At 36.2% G+C, this 16,985-nt stretch overlaps 1 protein-coding gene across 2 annotated transcripts in view; it reads left to right on the top strand.

Annotated features, from left to right (window-relative positions):
* GTF2A1L (general transcription factor IIA subunit 1 like) overlaps positions 1-16,985 on the top strand; it is a 60,035-nt gene that overhangs the window by 28,708 nt on the left and 14,342 nt on the right. For both annotated transcript variants that reach the window (XM_057558384.1, XM_057558385.1), the window contains 2 exons: positions 5,743-5,827; positions 6,874-7,463. In XM_057558384.1, coding sequence (XP_057414367.1) covers positions 5,743-5,827; positions 6,874-7,463 — 675 coding nt within the window. The remainder of the gene's footprint in view (positions 1-5,742; positions 5,828-6,873; positions 7,464-16,985) is intronic.

The following is a 16,985-nucleotide window of genomic DNA, read 5'->3' as shown; positions in this document are numbered from 1 at the left end:
CTTGCATCCCTGGGATAAATCCCACTTGATCATGGTGTATGATCCTTTTAATGTGTTGTTGGATTCTGTTTGCTAGTATTTTGTTGAGGATTTTTGCATCTATATTCATCAGTGATATTGGTCTGTAATTTTCTTCTTTTGTAGTATCTTTGTCTGGTTTTGGTATCAGGGTGATGGTGGCCTCATAGAATGAGTTTGGGAGTGTTCCTTCCTCTGCAAGTTTTTGGAAGAGTTTGAGAAGGATGGGTGTTAGCTCTTCTCTAAATGTTTGATAGAATTCACCTGTGAAGCCATCTGGTCCTGGACTTTTGTTTGTTGGAAGATTTTTAATCACAGTTTCAATTTCATTACTTGTGATTGGTCTGTTCATATTTTCTGTTTCTTCCTGGTTCAGTCTTGGAAGGTTATACTTTTCTAAGAATTTGTCCATTTTTTCCAGGTTGTCCATTTTATTGACATAGAGTTGCTTGTAGTAGTCTCTTAGGATGCTTTGTATTTCTGCGGTGTCTGTTGTATCTTCTCCTTTTTCATTTCTAAATTTAGTGATTTGAGTCCTCTCCCTCTTTTTCTTGATGAGTCTGGCTAATGGTTTATCAATTTTGTTTATCTTCTCAAAGAACCAGCTTTTAGTTTTGTTGATCTTTGCAATTGTTTTGTTTCTATTTCATTTATTTCTGCTCTGATCTTTATGATTTCTTTCCTTTTGCTAACTCTGAGTTTTGTTTTTTTTCTTTCTCTAGTTCCTTGAGGTGTAAGGTTAGATTGTTTATTTGAGATTTTTCTTTTTCTTGAGGTAGGCTTGTATAGTATAAACTTCCCTCTGAGAACTGCTTTTGCTGCATCCCATAGGTTTTTTAAAATAATTAATTAATTAATTAATTTATTTATTTATTTTTGGCTGTGTTGGGTCTTCATTTCCGTGCAAGGGCTTTCTCTAGTTGTGGTGAGTGGGGGCCACTCTTTATCGCGGTGCGCGGGCCTGTCACTGTCGTGGCCTCTCTTGTTGTGGAGCACAAGTTCCAGACGTGCAGGCTCAGTAGTTGGGGCTCACGGGCCTAGTTGCTCCGTGGCATGTGGGATCTTCCCAGACCAGGGCTCGAACCCATGTCCCATGTATCGGCAGGCAGATTCTCAACCACTGTGCCACCAGGGAAGCCCCATTCCATAGGTTTTGGATTGTCGTGTTTTCATTATCATTTGTCTCTAGTTATTTTTTTATTTCCTCCTTGATTTCTTCAGTGTTCTCTTGGTTATTTAGTAATGTATTGTTTAGCCTCCATGTGTTTGTGTTTTTATGTTTTTTTCCCCTGTAATTGATTTCTAATCTCATAGCGTTGTGGTCAGAAAAGATGCTTGGTGTGATTTCAATTTTCTTATATTTACTGAGGCTTGATTTGTGACCCAAGATGTGATCTATCCTGGAGAATGTTCTGTGCGCACTTTAGAAGAAAGTGTAATCTGCTATTTTTGGATGGAATGTCCTATAAATATCAATTAAATCTATTTGGTTTATTGTGTCATTTAAAGCTCTTGTTTCCTTATTAATTTTCTGCTTGGATGATCTGTCCTTTGGTGTAAGTGAGGTGTTAAAGTCCCCCACTATTATTGTGTTAACTGTCGATTTCCTCTTTTATAGCTGTTAGCAGTTGCCTTATGTATTGAGGTGCTCCTATGTTGGGTGCATATACATTTATAATTGTTGTATCTTCTCCTTGGATTGATCCCTTCATCATTATGTAGTGTCCTTCCTTGTCTCATGTAACATTCTTTATTTTAAAGTCTATTTTATCTGCTGTGAGTATTGCTACTCCAGCTTTCTTTTGATTTCCATTTGCATGGAATATATTTTTCCATCCCCTCACTTTCAGTCTGTATGTGTCCCTAGGTCTGAAGTGGGTCTGTTGTAGATAGCATATATATGGGTCTTGTTTTTGTATCCATTCAGCAAGCCTGTGTCTTTTGGTTGGAGCAATTAATCCATTTACGTTTAATTATCGATATGTATGTTCCTATGATCAGTTTCTTAATTGTTCTGGGTTTGTTTTTGTACGTCCTTTTCTTCTCTTGTGTTTCCCACTTAGAGAAGTTCCTTTAGCATTTGTTGTAGAGCTGGTTTGGTGGTGCTGAATACTCTTAGCTTTTGCCTGTCTGTAAAGCTTTTGGTTTCTCCATCGAATGTGAACGAGATCCTTGCCAGGTAGAGTAATCTTGGTTGTAGGTTCTTCCCTTTCATCCCTTCTGGCTTGTAGAGTTTCTACTGAGAAATCAGCTGTTAACCTTATGGGAGTTCCCTTGTATGTTATTTGTCGTTTTTCCCTTGTTGCTTTCAATAATTTTTCTTTGTCTTTAATTTTTGCCAGTTTGATTAGTGTGTCTTGGCGTGTTTCTCCTTGCATTTATCCTGTATGGGACTCTCTGCACTTACTGGACTTGGGTGGCTGTTTCCTTTCCCATGTTAGGGAAGTTTTCGACTGTAATCTCTTCAAATATTTTCTCAGGTCCTTTCTCTCTCTCTTCTCCTTCTGGGACCACTATAATGTGAATGTTGTTGCGTTTAATGTTGTCCCAGAGGTCTCTTAGGCTGTCTTCATTTCTTTTCATTCTTTTTTCTTTATTCTGTTCCGAGGCAGTGAATTCCACCATTCTGTCTTCCCGGTCCCTTACCCGTTCTTCTGCCTCAGTTTTTCTGCTGTTGATTCCTCTTAGTGTATTTTTCATTTCCGTTATTGTGTTATTGTGTTGTTGTTCATCTCTGTTTGTTTGTTTATTCTTTAATTTTTCTAGATCTTCGTTAAACATTTTGCATCTTTTTGATCTTTGCCTCTATTCTTTTCCTGAGGTTGGATCATCTTCACTATCATTATTCTGAATTCTTTTTCTGGAGGGTTGCCTGTCTCCACTTCCTTTAGTTGTTTTTCTGGGGTTTTATCTTGTTCCTTCATCTGGTACCTATCCCTCTGCCTTTTTATCTTGTCTGTGTTTCTGTCAATATGGTTTTTGTTCCATAGGCTGTAGGATTACAGTTCTTCTTGCTTCTGCTGCCTGCCCTCTGGTGGATGAGGCTGTCTAAGAGGCTTGTGCAAGCTTCCTGATGGGAGGGACTGGTGGTGGGTAGAGCTGGGTGTTGCTCTGGTGGGCAGAGCTCAGTAAAACTTTAATTTGCTTGTCTGCTGATGGGTGGGGCTGGCTTCCCTCCCTGTTGGTTGTTTGGCCTGAGGCGACCCAACACTGGGGACTACCCAGGCTCTTTGGTGGGGCTAATGGCAGACTCTGGGAGGGCTCACGCCAAGGAGTCCTTCCCAAAACTTCTGCTGCCAGTGTCCTTGTCCCCATGGTGAGCCACAGCCACCCCCCACCTCTGCAAGAGACCCTCCAACACTAGCAGGTAGGTTTGGTTCTGTCTCCTATGGGGTCACTGCTCCTTCCCCTGCGTCCCGACACACACACTACTTTGTGTGTGCCCTCCAAGTGTAGAGTCTCTGTTTCCCCCAGTCCTGTCGAAGTCCTGCAGTCACATACCGCTAGCCTTCAAAGTGTCATTCTCTAGGAATTCCTCCTCCCGTTGTCGGACCCCCAGATTGGGAAGCCTGACGTGGGACCCAGAACCTTCACTCCAGTGGGTGGACTTGTGTGATCTAAGTGTTCTCCAGTGTGTGAGTCACCCACCCAGCAGTTATGGGATTTGATTTTATTGTGATTGTGCCCCTCCTACCATCTCATTATGGCTTTCCTTTGTCTTTGGATGTGGAGTATCTTTTTTGGTGAGTTCCAGTGTCTTCCTGTCGATGATTATTCAGCAGTTAGTTGTGTTTCTGTTGTTCTTGCAAGAGGGACTGAGAGCACGTCCTTCTACTCCGCCATCTTGAAGCAATATCTAAGATATATTTTAACAGAGATGCCCCAGTGTTAGTGAATAGTGGCAGAAGGCTGGGCAGAGATGTAATTTGTAATCCTCCAGTTGAATGAGAAAAGATGTGGTAAGGGATGAGGAGATAGAAATACCTTCTGTAACATAGGTGTTGCAAAAATTCAGGAGTTCCAGAATTAATATTTTCTTACCAACTTTTCCTATCTTCCAGAGCAGTTCTTAGCATCTGCCAAGACTGTACCTACAAGGTTAGGAAATTTCTTAACTTACATTGTATGGAGTTTTAATACACTGTATAATGTTACATACTTGGTGGATCCTAAATAGATGATTCTGATATGAATGTTTTTCTGATTTATTTTCCCCTAGAGTTGAGGCACATCATAATTTTTCCTTTTATTTAAGTGGAATATTTTGGTTATTTTTTACCATTGTATAATAGAGGTTAGATTCCCCCCCCCCCAGGAGTTGGGGGCAGAAGATAAAATTAAAACTTATATATAGAAAATTGAGTAGTTTTTAGGTGGGGAAAAATAGAACTTTTTCTCTTTTACCTTTCTTTGAAGGTAAAACATGATATATAAAGTTTTTCGTTTTCCTTCAGCCCATGAGCTTCCTTCCTAGGGTACAGGATTTTAGCAGGCCATTTATTTCTATTTCTTCATTAAAAACAAACAAAAAGCATAGCCCTTACCAGGATTTTTGGGAAGAATGGTGCTAATTTTGATATGAAACCAGTGAAGAAATATCTCTGCCTTTGAAATTCTTGGAAATACCTTTTCTCCTCATTAAAGAAATAATATACTTCTAAAGAGTAAAAGCAAACAAATAAACAAATTTATAAAGTAAAAAGTGATAGCGCCCTATAGGATTATAACCCAAAGATAACTGTTTTAACTGTATGATGTATATCCATTTAGACTTCTTTCATTAAAGAAAGTTACATTAATTTTCAGGGTAAAAGCAGAATCAATCTCTGTACTGTTTCCGTAATTTGTTTTTTAAACTTAGTAATATAGATGGACCGTTTTCAATGCCAGTTAAATATTGATTAGCCTTAGTGGATGTATCAAGTTTAAGTAACCAATCTTTTGTTTATGGACATTTAAATTCTTGCTAGTGTTTTTCTAATATAGCATTCCAGTGATTACACTTGTAGATATGTCTTGGTGTATTTGTGTGATAATCAGGTAATCAGGATAAATTCCTAGAAGTAGAATTTCTAGGTCAAAGATTATGCATGTTTTCAATTTTGGTATATGTTACAAAATTGGCCTCTGAAAGGATTGTACCATATACACTCATAAGCAGTGGTCTGAGAGAACTGATTTTTATCACATCCTTACCAACATTGGCTATTATTAATCAATCTTTTAAATTTTTTCAGGTCTAGTAGGCAAAAACTTTTTTGTCTTTTCACTTAGTATTAAAAATGTAAAACCCTAAGGTTTAATTATTCCAAAATAAAAATTATACACTGTTGTTTTATCTGCTTTAAAATAACATTAGTGATCAACTTACAGACTAGAGGACTCCTATAAACAACTGTGGTTCTTATATTTGACATCTGGGTATCAGTGGCCCAGGCAAAGCTGTGTTGTGGGCAAGTTTTATGAGTCAATGTTCATGTTATTTATGAAGTCTTACTGACTTCATTGCTAATAGCCATAGAACAGAATTCCTTTTATTTTTAATGAGACGATCTAAATCAAATATTAAAAAGCTGTTTTATTCAGAGAACTCAGCCCTAATGTTAAGTGCTACTATTGTCCTATTGACCTTAATCAGATTTTTTTTATCCTCTGTAAGATCAGGAAAAAAAGGTTCAAGTAAAGCCTTTCTCTAACTTTCTAATATGAAATTTTCATATCTAGGGCACCTCAAACTCCAGTGCAAACTTTACTTATCCTGGTTATCCTGTTCACGTACCAGCAGGTGTGACACTACAGACGGCATCTGGTAAGAGTATAGTTTTAAAATATTTTGTTTTTAGCTTTGGTACTGACTTCTGGGTATTAACTTTCATGATTTTAAATAAACTGTATACCACAAGTTATTGAAGTTATAGGAGCTTTTAATAAAACTTATTTAAAAGTAGTAATAAATGGTAGTTTTTATTGTTATGGAAGCAATCTACCACGAAATACACTAAGCCTGTCTACTAAGGCAGGTACTAAGCTTGTCCTATATTTCACTTCCAATTCTCATCCCAACATTATGTAAGATGCTTTATATAGGTTTTCTCTAATTCAAGTCAGTTACCTGAATTCTGACACACATGTGTCCCGGCTAGCTTTAATCAAGAAAAACTAAAGATTAGATTTATCAACCTTTGCCTCCTTTCTTATTGGAGATTGTATAAGAATATTTGAAAAATTTGGAGATTAACCTCTGCTTTTCAAAGAACTGTTTCTTGATTTGAAAGAGAATCATACCTATTCTTGGGGTTGTTACAGAGTTTAAGCAAGCACCTGACTCAATGCTCAAAAAATAAATTTCTTCTTTCTTCTTGTTAGTATTATTTTAAAGGAAAGAGGGGGGAAAATTTGATAACTTTTGAAATTATTAAACCCTTTTTGGGTAGCCTTGTCTTATAGTTGTTATATGGTATCTTATATCTTAACTATATGAAATACATTCTCCATGATGAGGTTTCTTAAAATCCCAATTTGGGTTGTTAACACTGTAATTTATTAAACAATGGGAGAGGTTCATGGAATAAATATTGGTGGCCTATATGTGTCTCAAAATGTGCCATATAAGCAATAATGGGAAAAGGCTAGAGTTAAAGCAAGATATATTTAATTTTTAAAAATAAGAGTAATACATATTTATTATAGAAAACACAAAAAATCTGAAAAATAAAAGAAAAACTCCTAGAGGTAACCACTATTAACATAGTGATGTATTTCCTCCCAGCCTCCTGTGCATGAGATTTTTTTTTAGGAAATTTAAAGGAAATTAGGATTCTGTTTTACTTACAGTTTTGTTTTCTTCTTTTTAAGGTCACCTTTATAAAGTTAATGTACCAATCATGGTGACACAGACTTCTGGAAGAGCAAATATTCTTCAGCATCCATTTCAGCAAGTATTTCAGCAGCTTGGGCAGCCTTCAATAATACAGACCAGTATTCCACAATTAAACCCATACTGTCTTGAAGCAACTACTGAAAAATCACAGAGAATGGAAACTGTGCTCCAACAACCTGTAGTTCTTCGTTCTGGGACAGTGGATAGGAAACATTTAGAAAATGCTACTGGTGATACTCTTATACATCCTGGAAATGAGCATAAAATCATGTCTGAAGCTTTATTGAGTCATCCGGAAAACTCTCAGTATATCAGCCTTTCAGGTGTTGTATTTCCTCCACAGGTCTCTCAAATGGATTCTGATGTGGAGCCAGTGCTCAGTGTTTCAGCTAGCATGACTCAAAATCTGCATGGTGGGCCCCTGTCCACAGGCCCTCAGGGGGCTCAGCACCAGCACATGCCTGATGTTCAGCTTCGTGTTCTTAAAAATAGGATGTGTGGATGTGATTCTGTAAAGCAGCCAAGAAATACAGAGGAGCCCAGCAGCCTACCTGTCTCAGAGAAGGTAGTTCTATGTTCAATTTAATGGAATTAGGAGATAAACAGTAACAAGTGATTAGATGTCCTGAGTGTTTTTTTTTTTAAACTGTAAGGTTACTCAAAAGTATGTTTTGTTTTTTCCTTTAGAAGATTGTTTCTTTATTATTTTTAGTATAACTATCAGTTTTTAAAAGTATTCACGCTCAGCATGTCTAAACTTTTAGTTTCGATTAATGAATTAGAATATTTCTTTAAAGAAAATGCATTTGTTTTAAGGTAATTCATTTACCTCTCCCTTACATTGTGAGAATTGGTTTTTGTCTGCACATAAAATTTAAGATTCAGAAATGCATCGTAGTAATTAAATGAGTGTTTTGAGGTAATTCATTGTCATACTTAATATACAAAAGAGGTTCAAAGTATTTTTTTTCTTGCTCTACCTAATTTTCCTAAATTCCCATATGAAAGTTGTCTCTACATGAGGAATTATCTTGCTAGTAGATACTTTGTTTCTCCGTTTGCTAAAATACTAGTTAACTTAATTTCTTTTGGAATTCAAACCACTAAAAAATAGCTTCTAATTAGCTTTCCATATAAAAATAAGTTTACATTATTAATTTCCAAGGAATTCATAGTGATGGCATAAAGATTCATGGAGAATTTCACATGGTAAAATTAAAAAATCTTGCGTTATCTTTTTACAAATGTAAAATTATGTCTTAACAGCTAACTCCATTTATACAATTTAGTGACATGACAAATAAAGGTTTGTGTCTCTAGCTAATGGTTTAGTGGTCCTTTAGAACTGCTGCACAAATCTGTATCAATGTGGTAGTTAAGTGTCACCTTAACATTTTTCTAGATAGAAGGGGAAGGTATAGGGTACAGTGAAGGATAATGAACAAAGAATATGTCCATCAGAAACCATTTGACTTGTTTTAGAGTATTTCAGATGTTTGATGAAGCCTGTTCAAAATCTTTTAGCAAGTCTGTTTTTGGTTTAGTTTGGTATAACGTATTAAGGTTAAAATGTTTTTTGAGTGTTTTTTCATTATATTTTTCACATAATATATAAAATTAAGAAATGGAGGATAAACTCATAATTATGAAACATTTGGTTTTGAGGGAAAATAACTGTAAAATAAGTGTTTGTTTTTATCACTTGTAATATAACTTTTAGAGGCATTTTTCTCCTGGACTCTGTATGAACTTTGAAGATTTCTGGTGTGATGATTCAAGGACTTATTCTACTGTTACTTATTATTGTACTTTGTTCTGATATGGGAAAGTAGATTAGTTAAGGGAGATTAAGGATTGTTTAGGGGGTAGTGGTTAAGAGCTTAAGCTTTTGGGGCTTCCCTGGTGGCGCAGTGGTTGAGAGTCTGCCTGCCAATGCAGGGGACACGGGTTCAAGCCCTGGTCTGGGAAGATCCCACATGCCACGGAGTAACTAAGCCCGTGAGCCACAATTGCTGAGCCTGCGCGTCTGGAGCCTGTGCTCCGCAACAAGAGAGGCCACGATGGTGGGAGGCCCACGCACCGCGATGAAGAGTGGCCCCCACTTGCCGCGACTGGAGAAAGCCCTCGCGCAGAAGCGAAGACCCAACACAGCCAAAAATAAATAAATAAATAAATAAAAATTAAAAAAAAAAAAAAAGAGCTTAAGCTTTAAAGCCACAATAGGTTCAAATTCTAGATTTACCACTTACAAGCAAGCTAGGTAATGTTGCTCTCTGAAATTCAGTCATAAGTCTGTAAACTGGGCATAAAACCAAGCTCATAATTTTAAGAATTATCAGAGGTGTATATAGAGTTTTTAATAGCTTCAGTCACCATAATAAGCTTTAGATTAGTGCTATTATGCTTTATGGGCATGTGATATATTGGATAACTTTTCATATAACTTGTTGCTTGTTTTAAAATCTATATTTAAAACACAAACATCCAAACATTCAAAAGAATTTAATTTATAACATTTTAAAAAACTTACTGTAGGTTATCTTAAAATAGTGATCTGGTAAAGTTAATGCTGATTTAATTTTCAGAAAATTTTATAAACAGCTCTCTATAAGTAGCTTTTCAGAAATTCTTATTGCTTAAAGCAAGTTACAATTAGCCCTACTTATTTACTTTTCCTGTGTAGACTGCCAGAGATCTTAAGTTTTTATGTAGGTTTAGCATTATTACTGTTTCATAAAATGTATTCCTGACAATTTTTGATGTGTTCCTATCTTAAACTGCATATTACTATGTTAAGTTTTTCCTCAGTGTAGGAATTTTGTTTGCTAATCTTATAATGCTATAGAAAATTAGAAACTCAGGTCTTCATTGGAACTCCAAAAAGTAGGAGTAGAAGGAGAGAAATGGGTATGGTGGTGTATCTTCTCCAGCTCCTTTTTATTTCTTGCCGGCTCTCCCCACCATCTTCATTGCCCTCTCTCCCAAATATTATCATTTCTGCTACCTTCTCTTTTAATTATATACCTTTCTGACTGCTTCCTCTTATCTCCTTTGTGAGCTCCTCTTTATCTGCCTTTCCTGTTTCCTAAGGTTCTATCCTCAGCCCATTTCTCTTCTTACTTCATGTTTTCCCTGGGCAATCTCATGCATTATCATGGTTTTTAACTATGACCTGCTTGTCGATGACTGCATTTTCAGCCCAGTTATTCCCTTGAGCTTGATTCTCATGTCTGTTTCCTTTCTAGACAGCTCTCCCTGAATGTTATAATAAGTCATTGTTTCCTCATCAGAGATACTGCATAGTACCACTGCCCACCTGGTCTCCCAAGCTAAGGACTGCAGTGACTTTTTGGCCCCCTTTCCCCCTTATCCTCCTCCTTATATCATGTGCTTTTTTAGAATTATTTTTATTTATTTATTTTAGGCCACACCATGTGGCATGTGGGATCCCAGTTCCCCAACAAGGGATTGAACCTGTTCCCCCTACACTGGGAGTGCAGAGTCTTAACCACTGGACTGCCAGGGAAGTCCTTTAAAAATTATTTTAAAAATTAAAAAAAAAATTTATAAAGTATATACAGTGGACCCTTGAACAGTGCAAGGGTTAGGGACACTGAGCTCCGTGCAGTCAAAAATCTGCGTCTAACTTTATAGTTAACCCTCTGTATCCATGATTCCGCATCCACGGATTCAACCAATCACATACCTTGTAGTATGTATTTATTGAAAACAATCCACGTATAAGTGGACCTGCGCATTTCAAACCCATGTTGTTCAAGGGTCCTCTGTATAACATAAAATTTACCATTTTAACCATTTTTAGGTGTACAGTTCAGTGGCATTAAGCATGTTCACATTATTGTGCAACCATCACTACTATCCATCTCTAGAACTTTCTAATCATCCCAAACTGAAATTCTGTACCCATTAAACAATAACTCCCCATTACCCCCTCCATTCAGCTCCTGGTAACTTCTACTTTCTGATTCTATGAATTTGACTACTACTAGGTACCTCATGAGTGGTATCATACAATATTTGTACTTTTGTGACTGGCTTATTTTGCTTAGCACATTTTCAAGGGTCATTCATGTAGCATATATGGGAATTTCATTCCTTTTAAAGGCTGAATCATGTAATTTTTGACAACTTTTAAAACCAAATATTTCTGGAATCTGTTCCCTCTTCTCCATCCCCACTGCCATTGCCCTAATTGTCTCTCAATTGGGATAATCTAGTTTCTAACTGATTTATTAGCCTGTACTCTCTGCTGGTTCTTACTCCACTCTTTCCAGTCCATCCATCCTAGAGGTTAAAGGCTTCAGGGATCAGAAATGTTTTGAATTCCTTCTCTATCCCTTAATAACTACGTGACTTGGGCAAGCTACTATTTCCTCATTTGTAAAATAAAGATAATAGTAGCTACCATAGAATTGTGATGGTGGGAGGATTATGTGAGATAATCAATGTGAAGTGCTAAGCAGCATACTGCCTAGCATATGGTAAGAGCTCAGTGAACATTAGCTATGATCTCTGCTCCTCAGGGCTACCATAGATTTACTCAGCATGCAGCCTGCTTAACATGTCACTGACTGCCCAGTGGATAAAATTTAAGCTTGTAAAAAAAAAATTAATAAACAGAAATCTCAATTAAATAGAGTTGGGTGACCTGAGGGGGGTGCTCTCATGCCCTGTGGCAATAGCAGAGCCCAACTAGAAGACCCCGCTTCTATCCTGACAACAACTTAGCCAATGAAGAGCTGTGGACCCTTTGTTTACTATAGCCCTCCCAACTTCCTTTTCTTCTCTATATAAGCTTTCTTCCTTCGAGGGGACTTGCATGCGGCTCTCCATGGTTGCACACCCCAAATTTCTGCTGATCCTGAATAAACCTATCTTTGCCTGAGAAATATCTGGCAGTCTGTTTTTTTTTAGGTCAACATTCTTAATGTGGCATACGAGGACCTCCATGTTCTTTTTCGACTGGAGTTTCTTATTTACTCTTCCTTTATTTCATGCCTACTACTTTATTGGTAACAACAAACTGTGAGCAATTATCTGTGTTAACCAGAAGAAAGGATGGCGGGAGAAAAGCCAGGCACAAAGCAGAAGGGATAACAAAAGCAAAGAGAGGCAGGAAACAACAAAGTTAATTCCTACTTACCCATTTATTACTTCCTCCAGAAATCTTACTTAATACCTTTCTATCTACCCTCTCCCCTTTCATTATTAGGTTGGGTGTATCTCTTCTGTGTTATCATAGCACCTTACGTATGTATCTGTCATAGTGTAGTTAAAAGATGCATTAAAATGTCCTGTGTGCATTGAGAGGTACATTTTATTAATCTTTGTATACCCAACACCTAAGAATATATATACACACACACACATGCACACACACACATACACACATATATATTCATGTGTACTAGAATATAAGCTTTAAAAGAAGAGGATCTATGACTAGTTTATTTGGCTCAATAGGTCTCAACTCTGGCTAAATATTAGAATTATTGGGGCATTAAAAAAATGTTCAGGTCTGCCCCAAGGGATATGGATCTAATTGGTCTGGAGTGGGGTCCACTCATTATTGTTGGAGTTCTCTGAGGTGGTTGTAATACATAGTTAAGATTAAGAACCACTGATCTAGCTCAATATCAATTTATAAATGAAAAATGGATGGAGTGAGGGGATTAGAGAATATATAACTTTAAGAGCTTTTATTTTTCTTCCAATCCGTTCTGATACTCTAAAAGATAAAATATCATACCAATAGTTATTTGAATTCATGATTCAGTTAATTGAGCACATATTTTTTTGAGTCATTATATGCTACTTCTAAATGAATATCTCTAAATCAGATTTTTAAACCAGGTATGTGACATTTTTATTTCTTTAGAGGAAAAAAGCCAATTTAACAAGATACTTTTTTTTCGTACTTGTCAAAATATGTTGAGGTATATTTCATCCCAAATAAGAGTAGAGTGGCATGGGATGCCCCTGTACATGGTTAGGTAATATATAATCATTATCGCCATTATGTTGTGGGAGATAGCTGGATTAAATTTCTGTTAAGAATTAAAGATGTACCCTGCCATTATGATTATAGGCAACTGAATTTCACATAGTTTAGTTTGAAAATGTGAAAAGAAAGTATGTTATAGCTTAGGCTTCTCTTGTTTTATCTTTATTCCCACATATGCGTATGAGGTTGTGTCAGTCCTTACCAGCCATTAGAAAAATATGGTCCTTTCATTAGGGGAAAGCTTAAGTTGAAAAGGTTGGAAGCTGTATTTGGCAAATACAGCTTTATCTTGAAGCGTCCTATGCATTTGCTCATTGTACTGCCTAGTCACAGAAGCTGTATGCAGTTGAAAAAACCTTGGTGAAGCTGAGAATCTTGGAAATCATTGAGTTGGTTTGTTTAGAGCAGAGAAAGAAAACTAAAGCAGTGCTTCTGTCGGATGATGTCCGACAGAAACCTCCTAATAACAATTTGACTTGGAGGAGTTCATTGATCTATGTAGTGGATGTTTGCCATACGAAAGGCTTAAATCTTTCTATTCATGGGCCTGCGGTATCAATTACGTACGGATGTTGCTGCAAAACTGCCTGCTATTTTGGTTATAAACTACCACCTTGGAAAAGGAGATTGGAGTCAGATAATCATATGAACTTTCTCATGCTTGGTGGAAGTGCTTCTGAAGAAAGAAGTTGAGAATGACGAAACTCTTTTGCAGTTATTGATATTAAATTTGGATTTGTAATCTTATTCCTTTCCCAGAATAAAGAGGACCTCACTGATATAAGTAAAATAAGATGATGCTACGTGAATTCAATTACAAGAGTCCTGGAATCTTTAATATTCCTTAATAAGCTTATACTAATCTGGTAAAGTACCATGGGAGCGCTGATTCATTTTGTAACAAAAGATCTTGCAGTTTAAGGTTTTCAGTACTTGTTGCTATTAACATGAAAAGCCAATTCCAACATGTGATTTAGGCCCAGGACTAACCTTACCATAATTTACTTTTCACACAATCAGATTTATTGGGGTAGTATCTACATACAATAAAGTTCACCTTTATTTAGGTATACAGTTTTTAGATGTACATATGAATTTTGACAAAACACTTGGAGTTATATAACCAGTATCACAGTTGAGATACAGAACATTTCCATCACCCCAAAGAGGTCCCTCAGGCCCCTGTGTAGCCAATAGCCTCCCTCCACATCTGGTCCCTGGCACTCACTGATCTGTTTTCTTTTGGTATAGGCTTGGCTTTTTCAGAATGTCAAACAAATGGAATCATGCAATATGTAACTTTAACATGATATATTTGCAATTCATTCATGTTTTTGCATATATTAGTATGTTCCATTGTGCCACAGTTTATCCATTCACCATTTGGACATTTGGATGTTTCCAGTTTGGGCATTTGTGAATGAATCCCCTAAAAACATTCATGTGTGGGTTTGTGGGTTTCCTCCCTTCCTTTCTCTCTCCCTCCCTCCCTTCCTTCCTTTTTGGTGTGGACTTAGGTTTTCTTTACTTTTGAGTAAATACCTAGGAGTGGGATTTCTAGGTCATATGATACCTGTATGCTTATAAGAAACTGCCAAACTCATTTCCAAAGTGGCTGCATTCCCACCAGCAATGTGTGGTGGAATGCAAATTTCTGCTACCAATGGGTAAGAGTTGTAGTTGCTTCATGTCCTTGGTATGTAACGCTCTCTTTAGGAGAGGAGAAGTTTGTGATTTTGATGAAGTCTAATTTATTCTTTTTTCCTTTTGATTTCTGCTAATGTGTCGTATCTAACCAAAGGTTGTGAAGATCATCGAATGCTTCTAAAAATTTTATGGATTTTACATTTAGGACTGTGATCCGTTTTTGAGTTAATTTTTGTGTATAGTGCAAGGTTAGGGTTTAGGTTCTTTTTTTTTGCATATGGTTGTTCAGTTGTTTTAGCATTATTTGTTAAAAAGACTACCCTGTCTCCATTGAGTTGCCTAAATCACACTGAGTGTTTAAAGCATGTTCACCTTTAATGAAAATCAGTTATCATATGTGTGTTGGTTTATTTCTGGACTTCCACTCTGTTTCATTAATTCATGTGTCTTATCTTTTCACTAGCACCACACTGTCTTGATTATGTCAGCTTTGTAGTAAGTCTGGACATCAGAGAGTATGAGTTTCTTAACTTTATTCTTTTTCAAAGTTATTTTGGTTATTCTAATTCTTTGCTTTTCCATATAAATGTTAGAATGAGCTTGTCATTTTTTACAAAAAAAGCTTCTGGGATTCTGATATGGGTTTTGTTGGATCTATAGATCAACAAGGGGAGAATTGACATCTTCACAATGAGTGTTCCAATTTATTGCTACATTTATTTAGGTCTTTGACTTTTATTAAAGTTTTATAGTTCTCAACATACATATATTGCACATATTCTGTTTTTATCTAAGTGTTTCATGGTTTTGGGTGCTGTCATAAAAAATAATACACACCATAAAGCACAACGTTATTTATATTTTAAGCTTCATTTGCATTAATTTAAAAAATATTTTCAAAGATAGGATTATTGAGGAAAAAAACTAAAAATTTCCGTGGTTCTTCAAGTACATTGCCACAGTAGTTTCAAGAGGTTGTGCAATTTTTCCTGCCACCAGCACTCTATCAGTTTTACCACATACTTGACAGTTTACTAGCACCATTGATTTTGTCTATTGTAAAAATTTACCTTTTAACGATTTTTTACTGTACAGTTCAGTGGCATTAAGTGCAGTCACATTCTTGTGCAACTGTCCTCACCATCCATCTCTGGAACATTTTTTATTTTCCCAAATTGAAATTCTATACCCATTGAACACTAACTCCCCATTCGTCTCTTCCTCCAGCCCCTGGCACATACTGTTCTACTTTCTGTCTCTATGAATTTGACTATAGGTATCTCAAAGCAGGAGGTCAGATAGTATTTGTCCTTTTGTGTCCCTTTTCACTTAGCATAATGTCTTGTGTTCATCCATGTTGTAGCATATATTAGAATTTTCTTCCTTTTTATTCTTAAATAACATTCCATTGTATATATATACCATATTTTGTTAATTCATTCATCCATCCATGAACACTTGGATTGCTTATACCTTTTGACAGTTGTGTCTAATGCTACTATAAACTTGGGTATACAAATGTCTCCTTGATTCCCTGCTTTCAATTATATAGCCAGATATGGTGCTGGGTCATATGACAATTCTGTTTATAATATTTTAAGGAACTACCGTATAGTGTTCTGTAGCAGCTGCACCATTTTACCTTCCCACCAGCAGTGCACAATTTCTCCACATTCTCACCAGCACTTATTTTCTGTTTTTTTTTTTTTCTTTGATAATAACCATCCTAATGGGTATGAGGTGGTATCTTATTGTGGTTTGGATTTGCATTTCCCTAATGATTAGTGATACTGAACATCTTTTCATGTGCTTATTGCCATTTGTATATTTTCTTTGGAGAAATGTCTAAGTTCTTTGCACATTTTAAATCAAGTTTTTCATTTTGTTGTTGAGTGTAGGTGTTTTAAAATATATTCTGGATATTAACTCATCAGATATATGATTTGCAAATATCTTCTCCCATTTTGTGGGTTGCCTTTTCACTTTGTTGATGGTGTCCTTTGATGCACAAAGGTTTTAATTTTGATGAAGTCCATTTTATCTTTTTTTTTTTTTGCCTATGCTTTTGGTATCATATCTAAGAAATCATTCCCAAATTCAGTGTCATGAAGATTCTCCTCTATGATTTTTTTCCTAAGAGTTTTGTAGTTTTAGCTCTTAACATTTAACTTTTTAATCCATTTTGAGTTAATTTTTGTATATGGTGTAAGGTAGGGGACCAACTTCATTCTTTTGCATGTGGATATCTAGTTTTCTTAGCATTTGTTGAAAAGATTATCCTTTCCCTGTTGAATGGTCTTGTCACTTTTGTAGAAGATCATTTGACCATATATGTGAGAATTTATTTCTGGTCTCTCTGTTCCATTGGTCTTTTGTCTATCTTTATGCAAATACACTGTTTTGACTACTGTAGTT

The sequence above is a fragment of the Balaenoptera acutorostrata genome, chromosome 12 (assembly GCF_949987535.1).
Source record: "Balaenoptera acutorostrata chromosome 12, mBalAcu1.1, whole genome shotgun sequence".
NCBI lineage: Eukaryota > Metazoa > Chordata > Mammalia > Artiodactyla > Balaenopteridae > Balaenoptera > Balaenoptera acutorostrata.
The sequence above is the reverse complement of the archived record's forward strand: the minus strand, read 5'-3'. Positions and strand labels throughout refer to the sequence as shown.